This window comes from Phyllosticta citriasiana, assembly GCF_038021145.1.
Source record: "Phyllosticta citriasiana strain CBS 120426 chromosome Unknown IWZ02scaffold_15, whole genome shotgun sequence".
Lineage (NCBI taxonomy): Eukaryota > Fungi > Ascomycota > Dothideomycetes > Botryosphaeriales > Phyllostictaceae > Phyllosticta > Phyllosticta citriasiana.
The window spans coordinates 586,171-611,731 of NW_027117292.1; the positions used below are offsets into that span (position 1 = coordinate 586,171).

The 25,561-nt window shown below is 57.0% G+C and overlaps 10 protein-coding genes across 10 annotated transcripts; 4 read left to right on the forward strand and 6 right to left on the reverse strand.

The window, feature by feature from the left end:
• Positions 1–1,273: 1,273 nt before the first annotated feature.
• Positions 1,274–3,186, reverse strand: IWZ02DRAFT_89174 (uncharacterized protein). Its single transcript, XM_066771380.1, has 4 exons — positions 2,480–3,186; positions 2,315–2,429; positions 1,809–2,266; positions 1,274–1,755 (listed from the first exon to the last, which is right to left on the reverse strand). The coding sequence occupies exons 1-4, from the start codon at positions 2,998–3,000 to the stop codon at positions 1,341–1,343; spliced, it is 1,509 nt and encodes a 502-aa protein (XP_066619067.1). The 5' UTR covers positions 3,001–3,186; the 3' UTR covers positions 1,274–1,340.
• Positions 3,187–4,508: 1,322 nt separating this feature from the next.
• IWZ02DRAFT_89326 (uncharacterized protein) lies at positions 4,509–5,512 on the forward strand. The gene has a single exon (XM_066771382.1). The coding sequence runs from the start codon at positions 4,734–4,736 to the stop codon at positions 5,295–5,297; it is 564 nt and encodes a 187-aa protein (XP_066619068.1). The 5' UTR covers positions 4,509–4,733; the 3' UTR covers positions 5,298–5,512.
• A 981-nt stretch (positions 5,513–6,493) lies between these two features.
• IWZ02DRAFT_493983 (major facilitator superfamily domain-containing protein) lies at positions 6,494–8,243 on the reverse strand (the record flags this gene model as incomplete). The annotated part of the gene is made up of 3 exons (XM_066769979.1): positions 6,494–6,860; positions 6,926–7,548; positions 7,656–8,243. 3 exons carry the CDS (start codon positions 8,241–8,243, stop codon positions 6,494–6,496), a joined length of 1,578 nt encoding a protein of 525 aa, XP_066619069.1.
• A 414-nt stretch (positions 8,244–8,657) lies between these two features.
• On the forward strand, positions 8,658–10,736 carry IWZ02DRAFT_477366 (uncharacterized protein; the record flags this gene model as incomplete). Its single annotated transcript, XM_066769049.1, has 5 exons — positions 8,658–9,135; positions 9,175–9,236; positions 9,291–9,439; positions 9,768–10,361; positions 10,386–10,736. The coding sequence occupies exons 1-5, from the start codon at positions 9,104–9,106 to the stop codon at positions 10,734–10,736; spliced, it is 1,188 nt and encodes a 395-aa protein (XP_066619070.1). The 5' UTR covers positions 8,658–9,103.
• A 279-nt stretch (positions 10,737–11,015) lies between these two features.
• On the reverse strand, positions 11,016–13,847 carry IWZ02DRAFT_89342 (membrane bound cation transporter). The gene is made up of 3 exons (XM_066771383.1): positions 13,007–13,847; positions 11,417–12,906; positions 11,016–11,365 (listed from the first exon to the last, which is right to left on the reverse strand). Exons 1-3 carry the CDS (start codon positions 13,763–13,765, stop codon positions 11,296–11,298), a joined length of 2,319 nt encoding a protein of 772 aa, XP_066619071.1. The 5' UTR covers positions 13,766–13,847; the 3' UTR covers positions 11,016–11,295.
• A 1,064-nt stretch (positions 13,848–14,911) lies between these two features.
• Positions 14,912–15,928, reverse strand: IWZ02DRAFT_436559 (uncharacterized protein; the record flags this gene model as incomplete). Its single annotated transcript, XM_066766541.1, has 1 exon — positions 14,912–15,928. One exon carries the CDS (start codon positions 15,926–15,928, stop codon positions 14,912–14,914), a length of 1,017 nt encoding a protein of 338 aa, XP_066619072.1.
• Positions 15,929–16,993: 1,065 nt separating this feature from the next.
• Positions 16,994–17,693, forward strand: IWZ02DRAFT_89367 (uncharacterized protein). Its single transcript, XM_066771384.1, has one exon. The coding sequence runs from the start codon at positions 17,087–17,089 to the stop codon at positions 17,567–17,569; it is 483 nt and encodes a 160-aa protein (XP_066619073.1). The 5' UTR covers positions 16,994–17,086; the 3' UTR covers positions 17,570–17,693.
• Positions 17,694–17,818: 125 nt separating this feature from the next.
• Positions 17,819–19,542, reverse strand: IWZ02DRAFT_384839 (uncharacterized protein; the record flags this gene model as incomplete). Its single annotated transcript, XM_066765362.1, has 2 exons — positions 17,819–18,482; positions 18,536–19,542. Coding segments are annotated over 2 exons (1,671 nt in total), but the record flags the coding sequence as incomplete, so codon positions are not given.
• A 1,563-nt stretch (positions 19,543–21,105) lies between these two features.
• IWZ02DRAFT_89392 (uncharacterized protein) lies at positions 21,106–22,046 on the forward strand. Its single transcript, XM_066771385.1, has 2 exons — positions 21,106–21,484; positions 21,675–22,046. The coding sequence occupies exons 1-2, from the start codon at positions 21,238–21,240 to the stop codon at positions 21,944–21,946; spliced, it is 519 nt and encodes a 172-aa protein (XP_066619075.1). The 5' UTR covers positions 21,106–21,237; the 3' UTR covers positions 21,947–22,046.
• Positions 22,047–22,443: 397 nt separating this feature from the next.
• IWZ02DRAFT_89408 (cytochrome P450) lies at positions 22,444–24,444 on the reverse strand. The gene is made up of 2 exons (XM_066771386.1): positions 23,090–24,444; positions 22,444–22,953 (listed from the first exon to the last, which is right to left on the reverse strand). The coding sequence occupies exons 1-2, from the start codon at positions 24,243–24,245 to the stop codon at positions 22,514–22,516; spliced, it is 1,596 nt and encodes a 531-aa protein (XP_066619076.1). The 5' UTR covers positions 24,246–24,444; the 3' UTR covers positions 22,444–22,513.
• Between the last annotated feature and the right edge of the window lie 1,117 nt (positions 24,445–25,561).

Genomic DNA, 25,561 nt, shown 5'->3' on the forward strand with positions numbered 1-25,561 from the left:
CACTCAGCCATTGCAGGCGTGCACGGTACGGTACGGTACGGCACGGTACGGTACAAAAGGGCAGAGACAAGACAAACGGGTTTGAATTCAAGTCGTTTGTTTCCTCAGCTGCCATCTGTCTTTCTCTACGCGCGTAGACAAAATCTCGTCTATCCGATCTGCCTCCATCTGATGACCCCAACCAAGTCTATCCAAGTCTATGTATGCAAATCGTCACGACATTGTCCGGAGTGATTCTAAAACCTGATTGTGGGAAAGCGACGTGGGATGGTAGGGCCTGCTGGAGAGTTTGTGGAATGATGGTGATGGTGATGGTGATGATGATGATGATGATGATGATGATGATGATGATGATGATGTAGAGAGGGTGGAGAAGGAGAGCAAAAGGCGGGCGGAGATGATCAAGGTACCTGCAGCGGGGCATGCCCAAATCTCGCTCATGTGATGGAATCTTCTTTTTGAAATGGTAGGAAGACGTTGGATGATGTACAAAGGTAATGCGACTGGATTTGGTCTCATTGGTCTGTCTCACTGTCGTCCACTTTTCTGGTTTCTTTCTCTCACTCTCTTCTGTTCGTCTCTATGTATACATGCACCCTATATGTACATGAACGACAGCTGAGCCCGCCATGACGGATAGCCAGCCACAAGTCCGCTACGTATGCGGCTCGAGATAAGAACGACGGACGAAGATGCTGATGACCCAATCGACTCCGACCCAAACCCACCAGTGACGCGCTCCAAAACCGCCCACAAGCTCGGTCGCTGCATGCCAGCATATCAGGGGCCGCTGGGTCGGGCGGGCTGCGCATCGCATCGCAGCGCATCGGTTAGAGAAGATGGATGGGTAACAGAGGGGCTAGTCACAGCTGCGGTGCGACGAGCGCAACAACAACGACTTGGACTCGAGAGCTCCATGTCCCTCGTCCACCGGTCGACCGCATGCAGCCATCGCTGACTGGCTTGCCCTGCTGGACTGCCTGCTTGCCCGCTCCGAAACACGTAGAGCAGCACAGTGCGGGTGATGGACGCAGCGAAGGAGCTGAGAGTGATTCGTCGCCCCGGCCCCCTCGCGTTGCGCCAACCAAACAGCTGGACACGTCGCCCGCCGACATGAGCCGAGTCTGCCTGCAGCAGAAGCGGCAGCGGCGCAGAATGCGGATGCAGCCGCAACGATCCCGGGCGAGTGGTGGCGGTGCCTCCTAGGGCGACCACCCGACAAACGGGTCGCGTCGCGTCGCATCGCAGTGAGGCAATCGAGACTCGAGCAGCGCGCTATTCCCTGCCTTTGCCCCGCTCCGCTCTCGCATGCTGCAACGCGCTCGATTGACTTTTTTGCTTTACGACACATGGTCATCATGGTCCTCAAGGCAGCACACGGCAACGGCAGCGCCAAATATGGACGACTCATATGCGAGCTCGAGATCGACGCAGCCGGCGGGATTGGCGCCGCTGAGCGTCGTCAGTTCGTTGATGTAGCGCTGGGCGAGTGGCCTGAAGGCCGGGTACTTTTCAATGACGGAGCCGTTGCAGCTGATGGAGACGTGGCCGACTGTGGCGGGAGTCAGGTTCTCGGCCCTGTTGCGCAGCTCCCAGAGCGCATGCACGCCTGTCGCCAGGTACGCCGCGGCACGGTGTGATACGAGCTGGCAGATGCGCCTGACGTGGACGAGATCGGCGTAGGTCGGCGGCGTGGGCAGGGGGTGCGCCGCCTGTAGGGTGGTGCAGGCCTTGGATAGGGTGGGCGTTTCGTCACTGCATTCTTTGTTAGCAACGGCTTCTGTGAAATAGTGATTCGAGGAACTGACGACTCGAATACGGCCATGATTCCCGTGTCGAAGCTGTACGGCTCGTCGAATCTTTCGGGAACGTTGCCGCCAAACAACCCAGCTCTTTGAATGGCCTCGATCAGGATCAGTCGCACGATCTCGCCCATGTAGCGGCCGCCGATCAAGTGCTCGTACGGCTGGAAATCCGGATGGTCATGGTTGGCGTTGAGATGGTCGTCCCACCGCGTTGTGGGAAGAATGTTTTTGCCAAACATGCTCAATTCCGTGTTGACGAGCACGCGTTCTGCCTCGTCATGCCACTCTTGGGGCCTCTGGCCAAACTTTTCGCGGGACAGGGCAGTCACAGGCAAATGGATTGAGGCGTTCAGGCCGGTACCTAGAATCAATGCGAGCCGGGTCGACTCGTCCTCGTAAGCGCGCGAGAGTAGAGTGGCGGAAGAATCATTGACAATGGCATCCATGCGGACATTGAGGTTCTGTCATGATTAGCACAAGTCTTAGCTGTCCAGGGACATTTTGCCCACCCTTCTCACGCACGCCTGCTGAATCAAGTCGCCCAAGTCCTGGCCGAGAACGCCATTGGTCGCGCGAAATCCCTTGCCCATGCCAATCAGATTGCCGCTGCGAGTCGAAGTTTGTCTGAAAAATCAGTCATGTTTGCAGGGGCCAAAGGAATGCTGCTGGCTCACTCAACGGGAAAGGACCAGGCCAAACCCATGGGCAGCGTTTGGGCGCTGTCGACATGGGATTGGACTTGCGGATCTTGCAGAGTTTCGGCGATGCGGTCGGCCATCCAGTCGAAAAAGACGGGACCTTCGAGGGCGCGTACGGCGTTGTTGATGGGGAAGCAAAGGATGGTGACCAGGTCCATGCGCCTGGAGCCGAGTTGGACGAGGGCCACGCGGAAAGTCGAGCCGCCCACGTCAAGGGCGAGATAGGTGCCGCGTTCGTGACCAGTGGGCAGCGTGTGGTTGTAGGACGGCAGCATGCACATGGGCGAAGTCTTGAGCTTTTGGGCAAACTGGTCCTGCAGCTTGGCCGACATGGTGATGAGGCGCTCAGGGCGGAGGGGCGCGTCAAACTGACGGTGGACGTCACGCAGAAAGTCGTCCATGGAGAGGTCGCAGGCGCGAACTACATTGTGGACGCGCTTTGGAGACGGGGAGGGCAGAGACGGAGACAGCACGGCGTGGATGGGCGAGGGGAGCATGACGGACTGACTGACGGACTGACTGACGGACGGACTGACGGACTGACTGACTGATTGACTGGGATAGCGGACAAGAGTCAATATAGCTGGAGGGAGCGAGGGAGGTCAACCCAGTCCCGGTCCCAGTCACGGTCCGGCGGGGGATATATAAGGCGGTATGGAAGGGGGAAGGGAAGGGCAAGGAGGAGGAGGAGAAGGAGAAGTAGAAGGAGAAGGAGATGGCATTGTGAGTGTGTCCTAGTAGACATGGACTGGACTCACTCACTCATTCACTCACTCACTCACTCACTCACTCACTCACTCACTCACTCACTCACTCACTCACTCACTCACTCACTCGCTCGCTCACTCACTCACTCAATCACTCACTCAATCACTCACTCAGCATAATGATACGACACGATGCAACGCAGCTAGCCCGATGCAGCCCCCGCGACCCGCCTGCAGCCAAGCCCAATCCAGCCCAGCCCAGCCCAGCCCACGTGTGTCCTGTCCTGTCCTTCCCCTCACTCTCTCCAGCTCTCTCATTCTTTCTCCTTCTCCTCAATCAGAAAAAAAAAAAAAAAACACTAAAAAAAAAAAACCACTAAAAAACTTCAACACCATGCTCCCGCCCGTTGGGTGTAACTCTGCCCTCTCCTGCAATCAAAGATTTCGCCCGTCTCCACTTCTCCCAGATTGCCGAATGTCACGCTGTCGCCTATCAAAGTCGCACTCCACCCGCCCCACGTCCGCGTATTGCCATTGTCATTGTTGCGTGCAACCTCGCCCCGGCTTTGCTCACAACTGCTTCGGGAGCCTGCTCGTGCGCCGCACATCTGTTCGCTTTCGGCGCTTGGTTGCATCTGCGACCATGAAGCCGAACAAGACGAAAAACGTCGCCTCCGTGTCACCATGAGGACCTACCCCGTCAGCCGCCCCGACGTGACCTGGCCGCCGTGGAACCCTCGAACCAGCCTTGCCGACCTCAGTTGCCTCATGCGTCAGGCCTCACCTCTCCTTTTCTGTGCCACTTTCTTCGCCCATCAACATCCCTCGCAGATGCTGAAGCAATCGCGGCATCGCCCATCACATTCGACGCCGCTTCGCTACAGACGTGGCGTCTTTTGCATGGCCTTTTTGCCCCATCCCTCACAGACGGGAAGCCACGCCAGAAGAATCCCTCACAGAATCCGACGTTGCTTTGGCTTGACCGCTCCCGCCATGAAGCAGTTTGACGTCTCGTCATTGTTGACCCTGCAGCCCATCCTGCGGCACATGTCAACTTCTTCGCATAAACAATGACCGCCATGTTTTGAAGCCCACCGCCACCGGCGGCAGCGGCAACAACAACATCAACCTACTGCCAGGATCATGTTTGTTGTATTCCTAGTAGCATTGCGACAATGAAACAGCAGAGGGCCAAACCATGGCAATTGGCACGCCATGAAATTTCTGTTCTTAGTCTCGCCGTTTTATCACGAGACCTAAAGAGACTTGAGGTGGGCGTCGAGAATTCCACGCCGAGACAGCCAGCCTGTCCTTGACCGCCACCCACCTGAGCCGCATACACGTCTCATCGTGCCAGATCTGCATCACGTTGCGGGAAGAGAGAATCAGCCAGCCAGGCGTCGGCCTTTTGATGTACCCCAACTGCCTGATTGGGAAGGCCATCGGACTTTTGGATCCTTGAGTACGCTCACTGTTCCATGCCCATCTTCTTCCTAGCAGGCTACGTACAAGACTATTGATACATGCAAACACCGAGCCTACCTGCCAAACTACTACCTACCTACCCCTTCCTCCCCTTCGCCCTGTCGTCCCATCACTCCACGGCACCTTCCAACCCAAAACCTCACCAACCAAATCCCACAGCGACTCGCCAGAGCCTCATTCCCCTCCTCTCCTCTCTTCTCCTCGTTTCGACAGACCGCCCAACTAGCCGAGCGCACCACCTCGCACCTTGCATCGTTGCCGTACTCCGAAGCAATTCAAGCAAAGCAAAGCCACCAAGTAGCGTGCGTGCCTCACTCTCAACCATCCTTACATGTCCGTCGGCCGCTCCGCGCGCCCGTTGGTGCTGCCGCCCTCCCCCAGCAAGCACACCAACAACGGCCCGGCCGGCGCTGTGCTGCTGCTGCTGCTGCTGCTGCTGCACGCACATTCCACAGGATCTTGGGTGGCTTGGGCTGCTACGACCTTTGCGCTGCCTGGAAAGTACCGAGCCGAGGCTGCTTGGGGAGGTAGGTAGGTTGCTTCTTCGGGCGCTTTCTCTTTTGACCGCAAATATGTACCTACATGTGTATGTACGAGTGTGATGTGCGGTCGGTCTCGAATCCATCTAGATTTCTCCTCTGCTTGGTCACGCCACCACTGCGTCGCCACCCACTACCCCCTGTTACATTGTGCTTCTTTGCACAGTACATACATACATACATACATACATACATACATACATACATACATACATACCAACCAGAGCAAGCAGTCTTTCCTTCATGCAGTGAATACACTTAAATACACTTCCGTATCATTAAAGCACTGGCTGGCTTCTTCTTCTTCTTCTTCTTCTTCTTCTTCTTCTTCTCTAATCTACCACTTGCTATCTACCCATCACACCTGTCATTCCACCACGCCTATCGCAGCGAACCGACTGACTGATGCCCTTTTTCTTTCCAATTCACTGGTGCAGCAAATCTCTCAGAGCCGGCGGCGGCAAAAAGTGACAGATTTGGAAAGTCTTTGTGAATGTACGATTGTATGTATATATGTTTTGTGTACATGTACCTATATATGCAGGCTACACAGCACATGCGCATGCACGGGTGCGGTGCCGATCAACGAACGAGTGAAGAAGCGCAGCAGCAGGTGCAGGTGAGGCAAAGGCGAAAAGAAAAGAAAAAGATAGGGTCAGTCATTGACTATGATGACTGCAGAAGAAGCGTGTGGCGAACATTGTACCTATGGTTGATCGCGACCCTCGCGCCGCCCCGCGCCGTGCCATCATGCCTTGCCTTGCCTTGCCCTGCCCTGCCCTGCCTTGCTCTATCCATTCATCCATCCATCCATCTTTCTGCCATCGCTGGTACTTTCGTCTCGTCTTCTCCTTCTTCTTTTGCTTCATGTACACATACATACAGTACATGCAAACAATATATGTAAGTAAGTATGTATGTGTGTGTATGTAGCCAGCGAAGCATTTTTCCCCACTTCCATTCTCTCTCACTCGTCACCATCTTCGTTATCATCTCGTACATCTCCCTTCCCACCAAGAACCAACGATAACAAAGTAATGGTATATAAATATCTCACCGTCGTCATTCTCGAAAGGAGGAGGAGGAGGAGGAGGAGGAGGAGGAGGAGGAGAACGAGGGAGAGAGAAAAACGCGGAAAAGAAAAAAAAGATCCCAAACCGGCCGAAAATGCAACACAACAACAGACACGACGCTCGCTCAATCGACACACTGCCGCCCTCGCGCTGCGTCATAAAATTTTACTTTCTTTCATCTCCTCTTCAATGCACGGCGGCGCCCTCACTCTTCTCCGCCTTGGCCGCCGCCGCAGTGGGTCCCACGCCCAACGTCTCCTCGACAACGGCGCCGCCGGCCCTGCCCTCGGGCGCCACGTCGCTGGCCGTCTCGTCGGTGAAGCGCAGGTCGTCGGCCAAGTTGACGTGGTCCTTGACCTTGAGCCAGATGACGGGGGCGGCGATGAGCAGCGAGGCGCCCAGCAGCGCCCAGCACGACGCAAACAGGTTCATGTACGGCCTGCCGTCGAGGTCGAGCGACCAGATGACGGCCGCGCCCGCCGACTGGATGCCCTTGTAGAAGCCGGCAAAGTTGGCCAGCTTGCGCCCGTTGTTGGTCATGGCGCCCATGAGCCTACATTGGAAAGAGGTTGGTTAGTCGGGTTAAAAAAGAAGGGAAAGGAAAGGTAGAGGTCGTACCAGTAGACGGTCGTCTGCCACGCGGCGTCGTAGAAGCCGTAAAACATGTACAAGAACATGGGTCCAATGTAGCCCGAGTCGCTCCAGTCCTTGGGCTTGAGATGGCCAGAAGTCTTGTCGGCGCGAGTGTAGCCCTTTTGGAACTCGTAGCCGCCGCCCCAGAGCACCATGGTGATGACAAACAGCGTGCCCCAGACAGCCTTGGCGCGGATGGTGCGCCGGACAGATCGAACGTCGAGAGCGTAGCCGAAGATGAAGGCGCCCACGATTTGCATCAGGTAGTAGAGCGTGTTGTTCAGCGCGCGGGTGCGCGTGTTGAAGTAGGCCGAGTTGACGTCGTTGAACTGGTATGTGTAGAACCAGTTGCTCGCAAAAAACATGGGGAAAAGAGCGATGATGTACGGGTCAGTAATGAACGTCTCATACAGGCCCATGATCTCCGTCTTGAAGGATGGGTTCTTCATCAGGATGACACGTGAGCCATCCTCACGGACCACACTCTTGGCATCAACGAGAGCAAAAGCTAGAGCCGCGCCCAACAGGGTCAGGATTAAAAATCCAATGTAGGTGCCGTCGGAGACGGTGCTGTCGGTTGTGGTGTGGATGTTTTGGCCGAGGGGAATCTGCAGGCGTGACGAAACGCGGCGTGGTTAGCAAGGGATGTCAATTGACCATCGTGTGAGCTCGTGGCCAGCAAGCACCACAACCCAGCGCAGCGGGCTCGGCTTACCAGGCTTCCAATGACGGCTCCCAGGTTAAAAATCATCCAAAACCAGGAAATGTAGCGGCCCTTGGACTCCTCGGCGGGATACGACATCATGATGGCGCCCTGCGCGCACCACAACAGGCCGGCGCACACGCCCAAAAAGGCGCCGGCAAAGATGGTGAAGCCGTAGTTGCTCGTGTGCGAAAAGGACAGAAACGACGCCACGTAGATGCTGTATCCCAGGCCGCCGAAGCCCAGGGCAAACTTGATTCCCAGCGTGTTGGCAATGGTGCCGGCCATGAAGCCGACGACGGCAAAGGTCGAATAGAGGGCAATGTTGGCCTTGTTTGCGGCCGACGTGTCGACCTGGCCGCCGCCGCCCATGCCGGACAAGGCATTGAACATGCCAGGACACAAAAAGCAGACGAGCGAGACGATGAGCAGCTGGGCGGGCGGTGACGCGTACCACACGCGATGGCCCAGGATGGAGAGCTCGCGATACTTCCACGAGCGCGGAGTCGAGGCGGCGAGACCAGCTTCCTCGGCAGAATGGGTGTCTGAGGCCGGGCGCTCGTTGGCGGCCGTCGTCTTTTCGACGTCGGACGCAGCCATTGCGAAGTTGGTCGAGGTGGTGGTGGTGGTGGTGGTGGTGTTGCTATTCAGTTGTCATGGGGCATCGGGTGGTTGGTAATGGGTAGGTAACTGGAGCCGGGGACGCAGACGAGTAGCAGAGGAATTGTTTCGGTTGCATGGCGCCGTATGCAGCTGGAGAAGGTATATATCCAGCGGTGGCGCGGGGCGTGGATGATTGGCAGCTGGGGTGACATGCATCTTCGTCGTCTGTGCCGCATGGAGCCATCAGCCAGCGCGATGGGCTAGGCTAGGCTAGGCTGGGTGGGCAGGCGATATGTGTGGCCCAAATACGGAAGAGCCGAGGCCAGGTCAAGGGGCTACAGGTATACAGGTACAGAGCAAACAGCCAGAGCCCGCTTCGGTTTGCGGAGCAGACTGGCTGTGAGGTCGACACTGCGATAAGTTGAAGATAGATAGATAGATTGATAGGTATGGTATCTATCCTTCAGCCTCAATGTAACCGTTTGATCTCTCCGCAGCCCCTCGTCCGGGCAGACCCTGGGCCCTCGGCGCGCTCCATCACAGGGCCCACCCTCCAACCCATCAGTCAGTCATGTCACGATTAAGCTCAGCGATAGCAGCGACGCTGGAGAATACTGCAACATGCTGATGCACCCTCTCTTCTCCGCATCGATCGAGCCCGCCAGGAGTGGTTGCATCCAGCCGTCCATGACGTCTTGCCCCCGAGTCTAAAAACATCAAAATGTACCGGGCCGGCCGTTTGCTGCTCCTCTCCAGCTCGGTACAAGACGACCCAAAGAACAGCAGAAATTCCACCGACCGGCTGCCGTGTCCGCATCTACCTAGCAGTCCTTCGCATCCCGGCGCCGCTCATCACCATGTACGACTCGACCCATGGCCCTGTCCTTCTGTTCGCGGACTAGCGCTGACCAACACCACCACCATCCAGGAGGCTCATCATCCGCGACGACCCCACCGCTGCCTCGCAGTACATTGCAGACTACATTGTTGGTGCGTGATATCAGGTAGACTCAATGCATGACGACAAGCTCATCACTGCCGCAGAGCGCATCAGGGCCTTCGACCCCACGCCCGAGCGTCCATTCGTCCTGGGCCTGCCCACCGGCAGTAGCCCCGAAATTATATACAAGCTGCTGGTCGAAAAGTACAAGAGGGGCGAGCTGTCGTTCCAAAATGTTGTCACGTTCAACATGGTATGATGTCTCTGTCCAGCCAGCCAGCCAGCCAGCCGCCCGCCGCCCGCCGCCCCCTTTTTATATCGCATCGTACTCGGCAGCAGCCATTCGCTCGTCTTTCCGTGTTACCTGCCTGTTGCTGCCCTTTATGCTATGCATGAACGAGGCAGCCGTCGAAACATGTCTCGTGCCTCGGGAACTACAGAGAGACTGTCGCAGTCATGGTTTCTCCTTCTCACACCGCCATTCTCATCCTCTCTCACTTGCTCACTCATTTTGGCCCCCTTACCCCTTCAACCACCCCCTTGGCCGTGCCACATCGACACACAACTAACACACACTACAGGATGAATATGTCTCCCTGCCGCGCGACCACCCTCAATCCTATCACACCTTCATGTACTCGCACCTCTTCTCGCACACCGACCTGCCGCCCAGCCAGACGCACCTGCTCAACGGCAACGCGCCCAACCTCGCCGCCGAATGCGCACGCTACGAGGCCCTGATCCGCAGCTACGGCGGCATCGAGCTCTTCCTGGCGGGCATCGGCAGCGACGGGCACATCGCCTTCAACGAGCCGGGCTCGTCGCTGGCCAGCCGCACGCGCGTCAAGACGCTGGCCTACGACACGCAGCTGGCCAACGCGCGCTTTTTCGACAACGACGTGTCGGCGGTGCCGAGCATGGCGCTGACGGTGGGCGTGGGCACGGTGCTGGACGCGCGCGAGGTCGTCGCCATCGTGACGGGCGCCCACAAGGCCGCCGCCCTGCAGCGCTGCGTCGAGGACGGCGTCTCCCACATGTGGACCCTGAGCGCGCTGCAGATGCACCCGCACGCCATGGTCGTCGCCGACGACGACGCCACCCTCGAGCTCAAGGTCAAGACGGTCAAGTACTTCCGCAGCATCGAGCGCGTCGCCACCCGCGAGGGCATGCTGCAGGTCCTCGGCGACCCCCGCGCCGAGCAAGACATGCTGCGCCGCGTCGAGGACGACGTCGCCGCCATGCGCAGGCGCGAGGGCGCCAGGGGCAGGAAGGATAGCTTGATGGTCACCCCGACTACCGCCAAGCCGTCCGACTCGCAGCCCGAGAAGCAGCCTCGGGAGAAATCAAAGACTGAGGTCAATTCTGGCCCCAATGTCCCCCTTTTGCACCCGAACCCGCAGCCCACGAGCATCAGCCGCAGCACGACGCCTGAGCCGGCGCTGGACTGCATGGGCAGTCGCATCAGCCCCGTCGAGTCGCCCGTCGTCGACGACGTGGATGACGACGCCGTCGATTTCCAGCGCATGGGCGCGCGCATTGCGGCGGCGTAGGCGGAAAAGGTGAGCCGGCCGGAGCGGAGACGGCGGAGGAGGAAGATTGAAGCATCTTTCCGTTCGTAGGGAACACGGCGTTGCGGTATTGGTATGCTGCGCTCGCTTCCGTTGGGACATTGGCTGTTCTCTTCACATCATCTTCAGACTGTACGATTGAAACGACCATAGAGATTGAAAAATTGAAACAGACATGACGGGGGGTGGCGTCTGGAGTCGAAAGCAATATGAATTAAGCTCTAAGCTGCGTGGAATGGTCATGAAATGTCATGTAGGAATAAAGAGATGGGCGGGGTAAGAGTGAATGAATGAATCAGTTGGTATCTCGTCGTAAAGGCCTCGTCTCGACGTCAAAGAAGTAACCACCTAGCTACTTCACCATTGAATGCTCCTCGTTACTGCCCCAGCCCCACGAAGTCGAGTCTGTTCAACACCCCTGTCAATGCTTGAGCACTCCTTTCATGCTTCCGGGGCAATCCACACTGCTCGCCGACTTGTCAACTCGCTCGCCTATTAAGGGAAGAGAAAAGAAGCCGAGAAGGCAAGGCTCAGTTGAGCCTTAGCAAGACCCAGTCGAACCACCGATCTGGCTAGCGTCGCAGCCGTCGGGGTAGAAGAAGGAAGCAACCCTGAAAATGAGTTAGTGTGCAAATTGCCAAACCACGTTTTTTGCAACTTACGCAATGATAATGTAGGCCGCAATGAGCAGGGAGCCTTCGAGGTAGTTACTGCGGCCATCGAGAATCAAAAAGTTGATGACAAAGGCCGTCACAAACAGCGAGACGGTCTCGAAAATGTTGAAGTAAAGCGACATGTCCTTGCCCATGATCCAGCCAAGGATGACGATGAAAGGAGTCACAAATATGGCAATCTGAATGCTACTGCCCACGGCGACACCAATGGCAAGGTCCATCTTGTTCTTTGCGGCCACTGTCACGGCAGTGACGTGCTCTGCAGCATTGCCAACAATCGGTAGAATGATGAGACCGATGAAAGCCTGGCTGACGCCTGTCTTGTCGACTAGAGGCTCAATGGCGTCACTCATGAAGTCGGCGCAGACGGCGACCAATCCAGTCGTGATGAGCAGCATGACAATGGCGCACGTGCGCGACATTTCTCCTTGGTGCTCCTCTTCCTGCGACTCATGCTCGGAATCGACAGGTCTGATCTGGCCAGGAGCTGGATGGCCAGCGACGGCCGGAGAAGTTTGGTTGAGGCGGTCGGGAAGAGAAGCTGTGCGGCGCAAACCTGCGCCACGAGCCATGCTTGTATGCGTCTGAGGAACATTGGACGGCGGTGTGACAAAGACATTGTTGGACAGCAGCGAGGGGAGCCTTGTGGGTCGACCGGAGAACTGGCGGATGTTGAACGGGCGCTTGTTTTGGGTGGCAGTCTCGGGCGCTGCTTCGGCTGTGCCATCTGCGAATCCGACGTGTGGGCGGTCGACGGCCTCTTGGTGCGTTGCAGAGCCTTGGGGAGTCTCGCCGACGCCGGCGGTCTTCTCGCTCAACTGCCCCTCGGCGGCCCTGTGGGAACGAGACTTCTTGTGCTTCTTCTTTTCCTTCCTGCGGGGCTTCTCAACGGGAGGAGAGACCGAAGAGCCTTGCTCGAAATCGCGTACACGGGGCATTGCGTCAGGCTTCTCCTCGTCGTTGTCGGCTTCGTCGCCGCTGAGAATCGCACCAAGGGCCGACTCGCCGCGAGACGGTCCATCGGCCTGGCCTGAGCTGGATTGTGCCTGAGAGTCAAAGTATGCGCGGTGGTTCTCGAACGATGGGCTTGTGATGACTGATGGAGTGATTCCCGAGGGAATAGACGGGCTAGTCCTCGAGCTTGCGCTTGACTTTCTTCGCTTTCGGTGTCGAAAAGCGCGCTTGATACGTTTTGCTGTCGTGTTTGAGCCAGAAGACGAGTCTGTGTCGCTAGAGTCACTGGAATCGCTGGACGATTCGGATGAGCTGGAGTTGAGCATGTCGGCAAGTACGCCAGGATGAGACTCTTCGTCGATGATGTGTTGGGGTGTGCTTTCGTAGAGGTATGAGTGCGACTTGAGTTGGAACAGCAGATAGAGGACGTAGACGACGAGGAGCACGACACTGGTGCCGCGGCTGACCTTGAGAGTCTTGATATCCGCATTGCCCTCGTTGGAGAAGGATGCGTGGAAGGCCGTCTGTTTTTGGTTAGTATTCACAATCTGAGAGAGCAAAGAGGCTGCGGCAGTGGCAGATGAAGCCGCGGCAGCCTTGTCGAGTGAATCAACAAGCACCTACCGGCAAGAGCAGGCTCATGACTGCAAGACTAAGCAAACAGGCACTCATGTTGGTCACGGTGTTGTTGTAGACTTGTTCCTGGAAGCGCAGGCCACCAAGCAAAAAGGCCATGCCCAGAATCAGAAGCAAGTTTGCCAGGATGGAGCCCAGCAGCGAGGCCTGAACAACACGTATCTGGTCCTTAGCCAGAAGGATGATGAACAGGATCAACTCGACGGCATTTCCAAAGGATACGTTGAGCAGGGCGCCGAGAGTGTCTCCCAGCCTTGATGCCACGCTCTCGGTTGCGTGGCTCAGCAAACCGGCGAGCGGGATGATGGCAATGGCGTTCATGGAGAAGATCAGCTCTTCGGACAGGTTGGCAGGCTTGGTAGCTATGCCAATGGGCACGAATACCAGGAGCACATTCACCCAGCTGTAGCACAGGGCATCGATGAAATGGCGGACGAATCGAGATGTGCCATTTTTGGCGCGAGTGGTGAGCGGCAACTTGGCCTGCTCTTCTACGGCGGCAGGCGGAGCTCCATCAAGTTGGGTATTGTCTGGGGGTTGGCGGGGGGCAGACTGAGATTTGGAAGGCTTCCTGTCGGCGGGGTCGCTCTGCGAGACAGACGACTTGGAGGAAGGATTTGTGCCATTGCTGGGAGTGCTCCTCAGCGGCTGAGGCTGGCGTCGGTCAGGTCTCTGGGTGCGATTTGAGGCATGCGCATGAGCCCACGAGTTGATACGGTCTAGGTTGGTGTTAGAAGGATCTCCCATCGGTGGAGGGTCGCGAAAGGCGAGTGGGTGAGGATGGAACAAGGGGAGCGAGGGAGGGGACAAAGAAAGGGCGGTTATAAGGGAGAGGCAGCGAGGAGCATTGGAGAAGGCGGCGGGAAGCGAGTGGCTTGACTGCGGTGTGGCGGTGGGGACTTACGCATGCCGAGGGCTTGGCTGTGCTGTCAGTGGCCACTGGCCAGTCACCGCAAACAGACAGCTGAATGGACTGAAAGTGAGGGGGGAAAGAAGGGAGCGAAGGGGTCTTGGTACATAGATATGGGTGAGTCAGGTAGCGGGTGCCCTAGCGGAGAAAGGCTCGTTGGCGTTCTCGTTGGCGTTGGCGGGCTCAGGAACATGTAGCTAGCTCCCTTCTTCATGTTGGACTTCGACTTCCTGTACTCGCTCGCCGTACATACTCTGGGCGCTCGGGCCGCTCCTGCTGCCACCAGATCCACCCACCTGCACTGCACCTGCAGCCTCCACCATGACGACAGACCCCGCTGCCAGCCAATGACAGCCCACCTGCACCGCCACTGCTCTGTGGCCCCGGGAGTTTCTCCGGGCCGGGGTATGCATCAGGGCAGGGCATGCCGCCTCTGGTTGGCTGCTGTCCGCCCGCGGCGTCTACACCACAGCGCCCTGGACATGTGGGTGGAAAACAACAAACATCTCCCGCTTTACACATTATTGCTTCTGCGACGTGGTATCCGTGTCGGGTTGCCGCCCAAGCCGCCCCGCGTCCCCGCATTCACAGCTAAGGGGTTTGGGCCCTGCTGGTTCCACTGATGCACAGAAAACACGTGGATCCCTTCTCGAACACTCTGCACAACCCAATAGCCATCGTGCCCTTCGTCTGTTGTTTTGTGCCATTTTTTTGTTTTCTTGCACCGTGACATCACTTTTGGCCATACTTTGATTGCTTAGGCTCGGTCACTTCTGCTCGCTGCCCCGCTAGCACTGATGGTTGCAGGTGGAAATCCATTTTGGCTTTGGGCCCGTCGTCTCAGCTATCCGTGCTAGCGCCATCGCCAAGTGCCTACCTCTGCTCGACTGCATCGAATTATCAACACCACCAAAACATCGACCGCAAGAGGCAAAACCATTAATCATTCTTGTTGGTAGCAATCGGAACATGTTCTCTTCGACCTACGCCAGCCGACCAAACATGTCCATCTCACGAGTCATCCTGGCCATCGCCAGGCACCGCACCAGATGGTGGAAGAGCATGTTGACGGCGGGTGGAAGCTGCTCCTGCGTCACAGTCGGCCACGTATTGTGCAGGAACGGTACCAGGTGGTCGATGAGTTCTTCATACTGGACCATTCTCCCATCGTACTCTCCAAGCCATCCCATAAGCGCACCCAGGGCATCAAGAATGCTCGCGTGTATTGTCGAGGGCACCTGGATCCCGTACTCCGGCCTCCAGTACAGCTGGCTAAACAGGGACACCACATTCTTTGCCATGTGTTGCGCCCGGATCGTCACCCACTGGTACCGCACTCGCTCCAAGTCCTTGGGCGCAACCCAATCGTGCTCGGAGCGCGCCAGCCTTGCAAAACGGAGCAGTCGCTCCGCCTCGTCCTCCCCAATCGCCTCGCCCAAATGCGTAAACAACATCCTCCTCTCGTCCCTCTGGCCTTCGCGCACGTTGCCGCGGAATGCCCCGTAGTTGCCGCTCACGTAGAACGCAGGCGGCAGCGTGCGCCTCGCCAGCCGCATGTCGTCGGCGCGGTCATAATACTCGAGATCATAAAACGAGTCCTCGACGGTGCGCACGCGGCCACCTACGTACTCGCCCTGAAGCCGCATGCCCGGCCGGCCCGGCACGTTCATGGCCCAGTTGCCGTCCTCGGGCACGATGAGGTCCTCGGTCGGGTCGTAGACGTGGGTGCGCGGCGGGCGAAACGCCTGGCGGCAGATGGGACACTTGTGGACGCGCACGTCGGCGTCGTAGCGCTCCAGGAGGCAGCTGCTGCCGAATGTGTGCCCGCACGTCTTGAGCCGCAGCGTGTCGTGGTAGTTCATCGGGTCGCCGCTGCGGATCATGCCGATTGGAATGTCCAGGCAGAGGCTGCACAGCGGCACAGGGTCCTCGGCGTCTTCGATTTGCGCCCAGAACGGTACTGACCGTCTTCCGCGAGGCGGAGGCGTCGTCCTGGCCATGTTGGGATTGCGTCTGCGACTGAATCGTTCTCGAGAGGTGCAAAAACTCGGGGAATGCGAGGGGGAGGATGGCTTGTGGGTGAGGTGAATGCATCGGCGAGCGGGCATATGAAAACGAAAAGGCAACAAAGACTCTTTTCCTCCCTCCTTAGGCTTTGTTGCAACGGGCTGCTGGACACTCAGCTGAAGGTCAAGCGAACCACGAGGACATGCTATCAAGCAAGAACACAAACATGTCCGAATCCAGCGCAAACAGCACTCTAACAAAGGGGACTTGTTCAATTTCTTTTCTTTCGTGCCATGCATTTCTTTCACGGCAAGTTCGCCTCTTTTTGCAAACCCTCCTTTGTCTCGTGGACTGCGGCGAACCCCCTCTCTCCATTCGACCTCTCACGGCATGGAATGGGAAAATGAGTGAGTGACAAGGGGGAAAAGTCAAACTGGTAAGGACACTCTCATATCTCAAGGTCGTGCAGAGAATGGGCAGTTTTGGATAACCTCCCTCTCCTCTATTGCATTTCCCCCCTCCCCCGCGAGATAAGAATGCTCCTCCTCCCACTCATCTGACGACGGAGAGGAACCAACAGCCCGACCAGATAAACCAACCACTCCAGCTCCAAACTGCCAGAAAGAGAACAAAGGAGGCAGGCCGAATTTCAAATCAAAAGAATCGGGTTGTTGTTGCTTTCTCCTGACTGACCACGTTTGAATTCACTCCATCCGATTGAATCGGGCGCCTGTGCCTCTCGCAGCAATGATCTGAGCTGCTACACACACATGCGACAAAAATTGATAAAACCGCGTTCTCGAATACACGGCCGCAGGTTCCTTCTCATGCGGTGCGCCTTGTTGCCGTTTTAGCAGAGGATACACTCAAGTAAGGTGAGGAAAAGAAGTTGGTAGAAGCTTTGGAGATACAGGAGCTTCTAGAGATCAACTCGACCCTTCGCTCTCCCTCGCTCTTTTTCGGCATTGAATCTTGGAAGCGGTAGCGCAAGGGCCAAAACCATAGGTACATGTAGTGAGGCATATTTGCTTTCAGCATTGTTCTGCCTTGCTCGCGCTCACATTTGTCGGCGCAATACTACATAGTAAATTGATTGATTCTTCATGAGCTTTTGATTGATATATTCGGATCGCGGTGGTGGCCGTGGATGTATGTTTGCGCGCGCGCGCGCATGTTCATACGTAGCCAGCACGTTTGGCCACGCTGCACGCACATTTACAGCATACTCAGAACCGACCGACCGTCATCACTGCTGTTCGTTCGTGTCCATCAATCCATCCGTCCATCCCATCTATTCATCATCAATCGAGCCCTTCCGTGCCATTCCGGGCATACATACCCGGGGCCTTGCGTCGTACCGCATTGCATTGAAAACATGCGGCAGACAGGCCGAAGTGGAAAACCAGCATGGAGAAATGGGAAAACATACTGCAGGAAGAAATGATGAAAAAAAAAAAAAAAAAAAAAAAAATTGCCATCCATCCGAGCCAGCCGTCCGGTGTACAGATAGGTATCGCAAAGAATCCAGCCTGCCGCAATTCCAGTGCCCGCTGCCTGCTGCCCGCTCTGCTCTGCTCTGTCCAGTCCAGTTCCAATGCAAATGTCTTTGGTCCTGGAAGATGTGGGAAAAATGATGCTACCACCATCATGTCGCTCCTTGCGCTAAAACGCCGTCAACGCCGTGATCATGCCCCGTCCAAGTCGTGGGAAGAAACGAAATAAGAGGAAAGACAGAATCTGTGCCCGTCTAATGGATGGACCAAAGCGGTCTGCAAAAGACAAGGGCTGAGAAGCCGCCAAGGGTAAATACTGATGATGCATGTGACGAAGGTGGACGACTACTCGTCCACGGCCAAGATCGTCAGGGCGTCTCATCGCCGAGGCTATCTCTGGTGCTCGTCGCTTGCTCGGCGCGACGATGGCGCCGGTGGCGTGCTGACCCGTGGCGGAGTCGCTATACGTGGTGGACTACTGTCGCGAGGCGGACTGCCATTGTTGCGCGAGAGGCTGCCAGTCCTCGAGACCGTATCTGCACGCGGCGGCGAACCAGAGCGCAACCCAGAGCGGCCCTCTTCAACAGCGGCTGGAGCAGCGACTGGGCCTACGGATGCGTCGGCAGGCGTCGCGGAGCGCGTCGACCCTGCCCGTCTCCGTCCTAGCAGCGGAATGCCCGAAATGATCCTAGTCCGACTACCACCATCGTCGCCGTGGTTGAATAGACCGCTCAGTCGCCGTCGTTGCCGCTCCTCTCCGGCAGCGACGCCCTGCTGGGCTTCACGCTCGCCACGCGATGGTGGCGCCGTGTCTTCCGAAGCGTCGCCTGTAAAGCCGTGGAGCCGGAGACTACGGGCCGTCGCGAGCCGCTCTTCTAGTGTCTCTGGGCGGATATGGAATATGTTTCGGAGCGTGTGTCGACGGTGACGATGGGTCGAGGGGATATTCGCAGCGGCGGCATCAGTGGGTGACAATGGAGGCGCGAGCTCCGAGCCGGAGCGGTGCTCATTGCCATCTGTGGCGCCGTCGCAAGCAGGATGAAGGTCGATGCGACTGCGAATCGAGTCAGCCAGGGCGCGAAATTGGAATTGAATCAGTCAACTTACCATAGTGGACAAGTGCCGCTGACGTTGAGCAGCCATGGGTCGACACAGGCAGGGTGGAACCTGTGATCGCACGGGAGGACGCGGATGTCTTCTCCAGGCTCGAATTCGTCGGTGCAAATGGTGCAACCCGTGTAAACGTCGCCGCCCGATTTGCCCAGGTTCTCCGCGCTCGCAGCGGGTGTCGCCGCGGCAATGCCACCATCATCGGCTTCCGCTGTGCTACCAGTTGCAGCGGTTTCGCCGGCGGAACGTTCTTCGGAACCCCTGGTGCCCTGGCTCCGATGACCATTGTCCTCGCTCACGCGGAGCGCCTCACTGCTGCGTCTTGTTCTTGCCTCGCCCATCTCCACGTCCTCACGCTTGTTTTGCTGGTTCCCCTGTTGCTCGCCAAACTTGACGATCGGAATCGTATCTAGCATGGCCCGCGCAAGTCCGCGCACGCGCGTCTGTCGCTGGCCTTCGCGGTTTCCACCAAGCACGACGCCGGCGCCATATCTCTCGGGATGGCGGTGTGCGCGCAGAGCACCGGTGATGATGATGATGAGGAAAAGTGCCGTGATGACTCCGGTGATGCTGTACAAGATGATCATAGCGACAGCCGTCGACGGCGAGGGGCCGAGTGGATTGCTCGACCCAGAGTAGTCGGAGCTCGTGCTATTGTTGCCGCTCATGTTGTCGGTGTTGTTGACATCAGAGCGCGGCTGGATAGTAGCAAAATACTTGAGATTGGTGCTGGTATTTTCGAGATCGGACAGTACGCTCCTTGCGACGCTCGCATCCGTCATAGAATAAACGTAGGCGGTGGTGCTGTCGATGCCGGTAACGTTGCAGTAGGCGGCAGAAGGGCTGAAGAAGAGGGCTCCGGCGACACCCTTTTCGATTACAGTGCTTAGCACATCCGAGGCGGCAATGTTGCCCTCGTAGGCAGAGGGTTCACAGTTGATATAGGCAATGTTTGAACTATTAACGTTTTGAGCGGTACTGTCGGTTGCAAGGAATAGCTCCCCGGTCCGGCCTGGTGGCTGTGGGGTAGGCAAAAGCTTAGAAGATGCAAAAGGGTTAATAGAGTTTGCAATCAGTACGTACTTCGAGACCGTTGGCGGCAACGGAAGTCAAGGGTGCGACGTTGGATGCGGGCACCATGCCTTCTCCATGGCTGACCAGCAGCACAATGCCACCGTCTTGGGCAGAGGCAGTGTCATTGGTCGGCGTCACGGTCGCAGCGGAGGCCAGCGGTGCGCCCAAGAGGCTGAACAGGGCGGCGAGACGGCAGAGCAGGAGCAAAGTTGGCGCGGCCATGGTTGATTAGAGTGCGAGGGCCGGGCGGGCGTAATGGGAATTTCATTCACGACGGAACAAAGAGGAAGAACCAAATATCAGGTCAGCATGGTGGGGGGGATAGCAGGCGGCGGATTGGATTGGGCGTTCGAGTGGATAAGCTGGCGAACAAGTTTTCAAGTGAAGGGCGACATATGGACGGACGGATGGACGGTGCAGGGCGTAGTCGAAGGACGGCAGAGATTGGGGGGGAGGAAGCGGTTGAGGTGAGAGACGTGCAAGCTCCGCTTCGCTTGGCGTCGCATCACGTCGACTTTTCTGGCGCACATGGTCCCACTACGGGCACTTCGTACGAGACTGCGACGCTATTGGCCTCGATTCTGTATCGCAAAACCACAGAGAAAGCACAGCCTCTCTTCGCAATGGAACCCTTGTTGTGTCTGACGCCTCGATTGTATGCCAGCCAGACAATGCCTATGTTGCGCCTTTCTCAGCACTCCCTTGTTGAAGTCACCACAACATCATCATCGTCGCCGTCGCCGTCGTCGTCGTCGTCGTCGTCTTACACCATGTGTGCTGTCACCGCCTTCCATCTGTCTGTCCCGATCATCTGCTTACCCTACCTTACCTTGCCTTGCCGGATCCCCCGCTTCCCACCATGCACCATGCGCCATGCCATGCATGCACACTCGTCCCCGACCCGACGCCGGCACCACAACATCACCACTCCATCACCACCGTCATTCGTCCCGTCGCCGTGTCCATCGTCTGTAAGAGCGACCTCTCTGTCAGGAATCACTACACTGTGGCCCTATCGGAGATGCCCTATCGACCGCTGGCTCGCTCCACTTAAACATCAGAGAAAATTCCGCGCCGCTGACAGAGCCCAACTGATCCATGCGCTCCGTCGTCTGTGCTTGTGTGCCTGTCTGAATCCAACTCCACGCCAAGCCGTGTCTCGACTTTTCACCTTACCACGTGCTCCATGCCGCAAACGCCAGCGCTGATGCTTTTCCCCAGGGCTGATTTCCGCATGTGGACCATGACCTGCCCTGTCCCTGCTCAGGGACTATTCTTCTCCATCACTGTCCCTGAACCGGACTGCTTTTGCGACGAATATTCGACGTTAGCGCCGGGACCTCTCCAGCAGCACCCTTGAACTGCGAACCCCCACGGTCTGGATCAGCCTGCTCCATGCTCCTTCTGACATGGTTGGAAAAATCAATTGAATCTTCAGTATTGTTGGTTCATTGGAGGCGCGGCTCTAGCCATCTGCTCAGCTGTGAATTTCTCCCTGCGTTCCACTGTTGACCAGCTCTACGAGAAGCTCTTAACTGTTCCGTCGCCAAGGCATTCGACATGTATCTGTACTCTCCAGACTCGACCCACCTCAATCATACTTACCTCTCCAAACCTCCTTGAAAATGAAGTACACGCTCTCTCTTATTTCGGCCACGCTGCTGGCTGCAACGGCCATGGCTCAGAACCTGAAGATCCTCGAAGACTCATGCGCGGCCGGAGCATTCGAAGCCGCTAGTTCGTCGTCAGACCGGCCATGTCAGACCACGGACTTCCTCTGCGTCTGCACGACCGGCAAGGACTGGTACGACAACTACATCACCGAGTACCTGTCCAACCACCCGGGTACCTGCACCGAGGCCCAGATTGCGCGTAAGCGAACCTCCCCCCCACCCCCCCACCATCAATCATCCTCTTGCAGCCCCATCGTTTTGTCTTTTCCACCAAGGCCAACCTTGCGTCCTTTCTTTTTCATAGTACAGTAGTAGAATCGTCTAGTCCCGTTTCCGCCTCCCTCACCACTTGAACCCTATTCCTGACACTAAACTAACCTTGTTGCCAGAAATCCCCGAGCAAGCCTCAGAGTTTTGCAACACGGTGCCCGGCTTCAACGAGTCGTCGTCGGGCGGTTCCGTCAACGCGGCCTCCGCCAGCACCACTGCAACCGGCACGCTCAAGAACGAGGCAGTCGCCGCCAACTCCACCTCGACCCATACGTCTTCGCACTCTGGCACGTCGACGGCGACGTCTACGAATGCCGCTGCGGCCGTGGACGCGGGCTCGGCGTTCATGGGACTTGCAGGCATCATGGGGCTGGCGGCTGCAGTGTTGTAGGCGATGGTGGGAAAATGCACCGGATCGAGAGCAGATGGCTCGATGGGTAATCGAAGGAAAGCAAATGCATGGCCGTGGATGAATGACTGGTTGCTTCAGAACCCTTGATTGGTTTCGTCTTTGGAACGTTCAAACGCACACGAGGTCCAATCACCCTGTCGATTGAATGCAAACTACTCGAACCACAGAGTTTGAGACATATGCTCGTACCTCAATGCAGAAGGATTCCTTGCCATTGCACAAAACGTCGCGTTGCTTCTCTGGCATCGATTCGCTGGGCCCGCGCCGTCTGCTTCGAGCCGTTTGGCTTTCCACACTGTCCAGAAGCCAGTGAGATCGGCGCAGCAAACGGTCAGCCAAACGAAGCAACAGAAGCCTGGCCTCATCGAACGAAAAAAAAAAAAAAAAACGCCTCACTCGCTAGCTAACCTCTCGACCATACAGCCAGATTTGCCTCCGTCCGCCATCACCAATTCGACACATTCTCCTCGCCCACCTGCTGCCCTACTGCCTGCCTGCCTGCCTGCCTACTTGCACAGTCCAGCTAGGCATCATCATCCACTCTACCTAAGTCCTAGGCTCGCCGACGCCCACACCCCTCAACTTGACCCAACAACCACCCTTCCCACAGAGCGTCAACGTCACCAACTCACGCCACTCCTCTCCACGACAGCCCTCGAGCGCCTCAAACTCCTGCACCAGCCTCACCGTCGTGTAGCCCGCCTCGGTCAGCGCGTACTGCTGACCGACGCAGATGCGCGGCCCGCCGTTGAAAGGTAGATACTCCCAGCCGACCTTGAGGCCCTCCCAGCGCTCTGGGCGGAACGTGTCGGCGTCGGCGCCCCATACGTCGCGGCGGCGGTGCAGGGTGAAGGGGCAGTAGACCACGGCGGTGCCGCGCTTGATGAAGATGGGAGAGGTGCCTGATGGCCCGCCGCCGACGGGGAGCGTCGTGTCCGTCGTGGCGAGGCGCGTGTTTATCGGGACGACGGGGTGGATGCGGAGTGCTGCGTGTGGGTCAGCTATGGTGTCTTTTTTGCATCTTGTGTGCGTGTGAAAAGGGGGTGTCGGCTTTTGGAAAGGGAGGAGGATTGTTTTTCCAGGCACAGATAGGAAAATAGGATGACCAGGGAGTCCACTTACATTCGTTCAAACACCACTTGAGGTACCGAAAGCCACGCAGCTCTTCGTAAGTCGGCCTCCTGCCGTCGAGCACAGCGATCTCTTGCTTCAGCTTGGCCCAGACGTCGGGACGGCGTGCGAGCACAAAGAACAGATTGCCCAGCAGCGATGCCGTAGTGTCACGTCCAGCAAGCAGCACGTTAAGCAGCTCGTCACGGATGCGCCGCTTATCTGTCGTCTGCTTTGCCAACTCGTGCAAAAACACGTACTTGCCTTCCTTCGGGTTCTTCTCCGCGGCGCCAAAGCCATGCTGTTGTTCGTCGAGGGTCTGGCGGTAGCGAACGGCTTCGTCGACGAACTGGTCCACGTAGCTATGCACGACGTCGACGGCCAGCTCGCCGTCGTCAACCTTGGCGTTGCACTTCAAGAACGCAGCCAACGGACCCATCTGGACAAACTTCAGACACTCCTCCTGCGCCGCCGCAAACGCTGCCGCAAACTTGGCGCCTTGCCGTGTCGTGGCCGGGTCATTGCTGTACAGCTTCTCCTTGAGCGTGTCAGCGCTCCTGCCAAAGAGGAACGCCGTCGCTGAATCGATCGTAAGCCGGAAGAAGAGCTCTTGCAGGTCGACTTCGGTGTGCCCGTCGCGCGGCAGCACCGCCAGCAGGTCTTGCACGTGGCTCTCCAGCATCGCTAAGTCTGCCACCTGGTCTCGTGCAAAGTTTGGTCGTATCATGGCGCGCGAGGCTGCCCAGTGCGCTCCGTCCGTCGTGAAGATTCCTTTTCCCAAAAAGTGCCCCATTGCCGGCTGTCGGAACGGACCAAGCGCGAAGTCCTTGAAGCGCGTCGCCAGCACTGCTTGCAGATTTGCGGGCTCGTTGGTCATAATGACTGGCGTCCCCAACCGCAGTGTCGAGTATGTTTCGCCATATTGTCGGAAGCGGTTTGAGATGTGACCAAGTAGATTGTGGTTGCGAGATTCGCGGGCCAGGGTGATTATGTTGTCGATTCCGAGGATAGGATCCAAAAGTTTGGCTGCAGTTGGGGGCTCACAGCCATTCTCGCGGATGACCTTGCGCCGCTGAAGAATGAGCACTGTTCGATTGTAGAGAAGGAAAAAGACGCCAGTAAATACGGCGAACAGGAGGAGGGGGTAGATATTCTGCAAAAGAGCCATGGATGACTGGAGTTAGCAGCGACTTCAAAAGAAGGTCTGAGAGCCCTTGAAGAGGGAGACGCTGGGGGGCTAGTCTATCTGAGATGCGGCTGTTGATATGGGCTTCGTCCACATGGATACCGGCCATTTTGACAGTGTTTCTGACCAAGGAAAAAGCAAAGTTGCGCAGATCCCGCTGTCTGTGAATGCAGTCAGAAGGTGGCTAGGGGTCCACTCCGTCGACCCCACTAGTCAGATGCTGAAGTCCCTAATGCGAATTTTGCTACAGGTTCCGGTAAGCTTCTGAAGGATGTCGATTCGATCAGCATCTTGGCGTAGAAGGTCAGCGTTCAGGCTCTGTGTATGTACAGTGCCAAGAGCACCGTTGTCTTCAAGGTAGCTAGCCTCATGATCAACGCCCACGCTTGTCACTTGGGTGATTGCTGGACTGTGAATTCCACGCATAGTTCAGGGACGGCACCACGACCGACAATGCAAAAGTTGGATGGCCAAGCTGCGTACCGCGATTTCCTGGTGCAAATGTGAGTTTTCAAAGTAAACCGCATTAGCGGCCATCGACGGCGCCACCCGGTGCCACTGCGCCAGAAGTTGTTACGATCCTCCTACCCTTCCTCTTCTTGGACAGTCTAGCTCTCCTTCCAGCATAGTCAACGCGAGACTAAAAAAGAAGTGAGAGATACGCGGCTTTTGACTGGACAACTCCCGTTCGACGGGCCTGTCTCCAAGGTCCTTGGAACAGTTTGACATCTTCCAAGCTTGCGTCACTTTTTTTATTTTCATTTTGCGCTGGAGTCGTCAGCGGTCCCTGCATCATCGGACTGTGGAGGGGCCCTGAATATTAGACCGGTCTGACATGAGCCCCGAAATTGAAAGTCCGTGGGTCCGGGGAGGTGGTAGAATAATGTGACGTCCAACCTCTGCCACTCTTTCTGAAAATGCCAAAGCCTTTGTACAGTGCCGGAAAAATGGCTGCTCTGCGCAAACGCGTCACTGCGTTTCAGAATATGCAGGATGAGGCTGCGCGATGTCGACTCCGAAATTCCAAGGCAAATAGTTGTGGCGGGTTTTGCACATGAAGCACCCAGGAACAGCTAAGGCTGCGGAAGCACACGGTTGCTCGATTCGGGTGTCTGATTCACTCTAGTTGCATTCGTTCGTCAGCCGACTGAGAATGGAATTGACACAGAAGTATTTCACGGCTTGGAGAGACAGCGCCTCTAGTGATCATCGGCCTTTGATGTTGAGCGGTAGCGCTAGGAGTCAGCCCATAGAATGCAAGTCATTCTGCACGGAAGGCCATTTCCTGCAAAGTGCAG

Bases quoted from the DNA above. Each gene is read 5' to 3' on its own strand.
- IWZ02DRAFT_89174 (XM_066771380.1), bottom strand. From the start codon at position 3,000: ATGCTCCCCTCGCCCATCCACGCCGTGCTGTCTCCGTCTCTGCCCTCC. The intron at 2,430-2,479 runs GTGAGCCAGCAG...CTGATTTTTCAG, and splicing joins GCCTGGTCCTTTCCCGTTGA to ACAAACTTCGACTCGCAGCG. The intron at 2,267-2,314 runs GTGGGCAAAATG...TAATCATGACAG, and splicing joins AGCAGGCGTGCGTGAGAAGG to AACCTCAATGTCCGCATGGA.
- IWZ02DRAFT_89392 (XM_066771385.1), top strand. From the start codon at position 21,238: ATGAAGTACACGCTCTCTCTTATTTCGGCCACGCTGCTGGCTGCAACG. The intron at 21,485-21,674 runs GTAAGCGAACCT...CCTTGTTGCCAG, and splicing joins CACCGAGGCCCAGATTGCGC to AAATCCCCGAGCAAGCCTCA.
- IWZ02DRAFT_89342 (XM_066771383.1), bottom strand. From the start codon at position 13,765: ATGGGAGATCCTTCTAACACCAACCTAGACCGTATCAACTCGTGGGCT. The intron at 12,907-13,006 runs GTAGGTGCTTGT...AACCAAAAACAG, and splicing joins TCATGAGCCTGCTCTTGCCG to ACGGCCTTCCACGCATCCTT. The intron at 11,366-11,416 runs GTAAGTTGCAAA...ACTCATTTTCAG, and splicing joins GCGGCCTACATTATCATTGC to GGTTGCTTCCTTCTTCTACC.
- IWZ02DRAFT_89367 (XM_066771384.1), top strand. From the start codon at position 17,087: ATGTTTGCGCGCGCGCGCGCATGTTCATACGTAGCCAGCACGTTTGGC.
- IWZ02DRAFT_89326 (XM_066771382.1), top strand. From the start codon at position 4,734: ATGCAAACACCGAGCCTACCTGCCAAACTACTACCTACCTACCCCTTC.
- IWZ02DRAFT_89408 (XM_066771386.1), bottom strand. From the start codon at position 24,245: ATGGCTCTTTTGCAGAATATCTACCCCCTCCTCCTGTTCGCCGTATTT. The intron at 22,954-23,089 runs GTAAGTGGACTC...ACCCACACGCAG, and splicing joins CAAGTGGTGTTTGAACGAAT to CACTCCGCATCCACCCCGTC.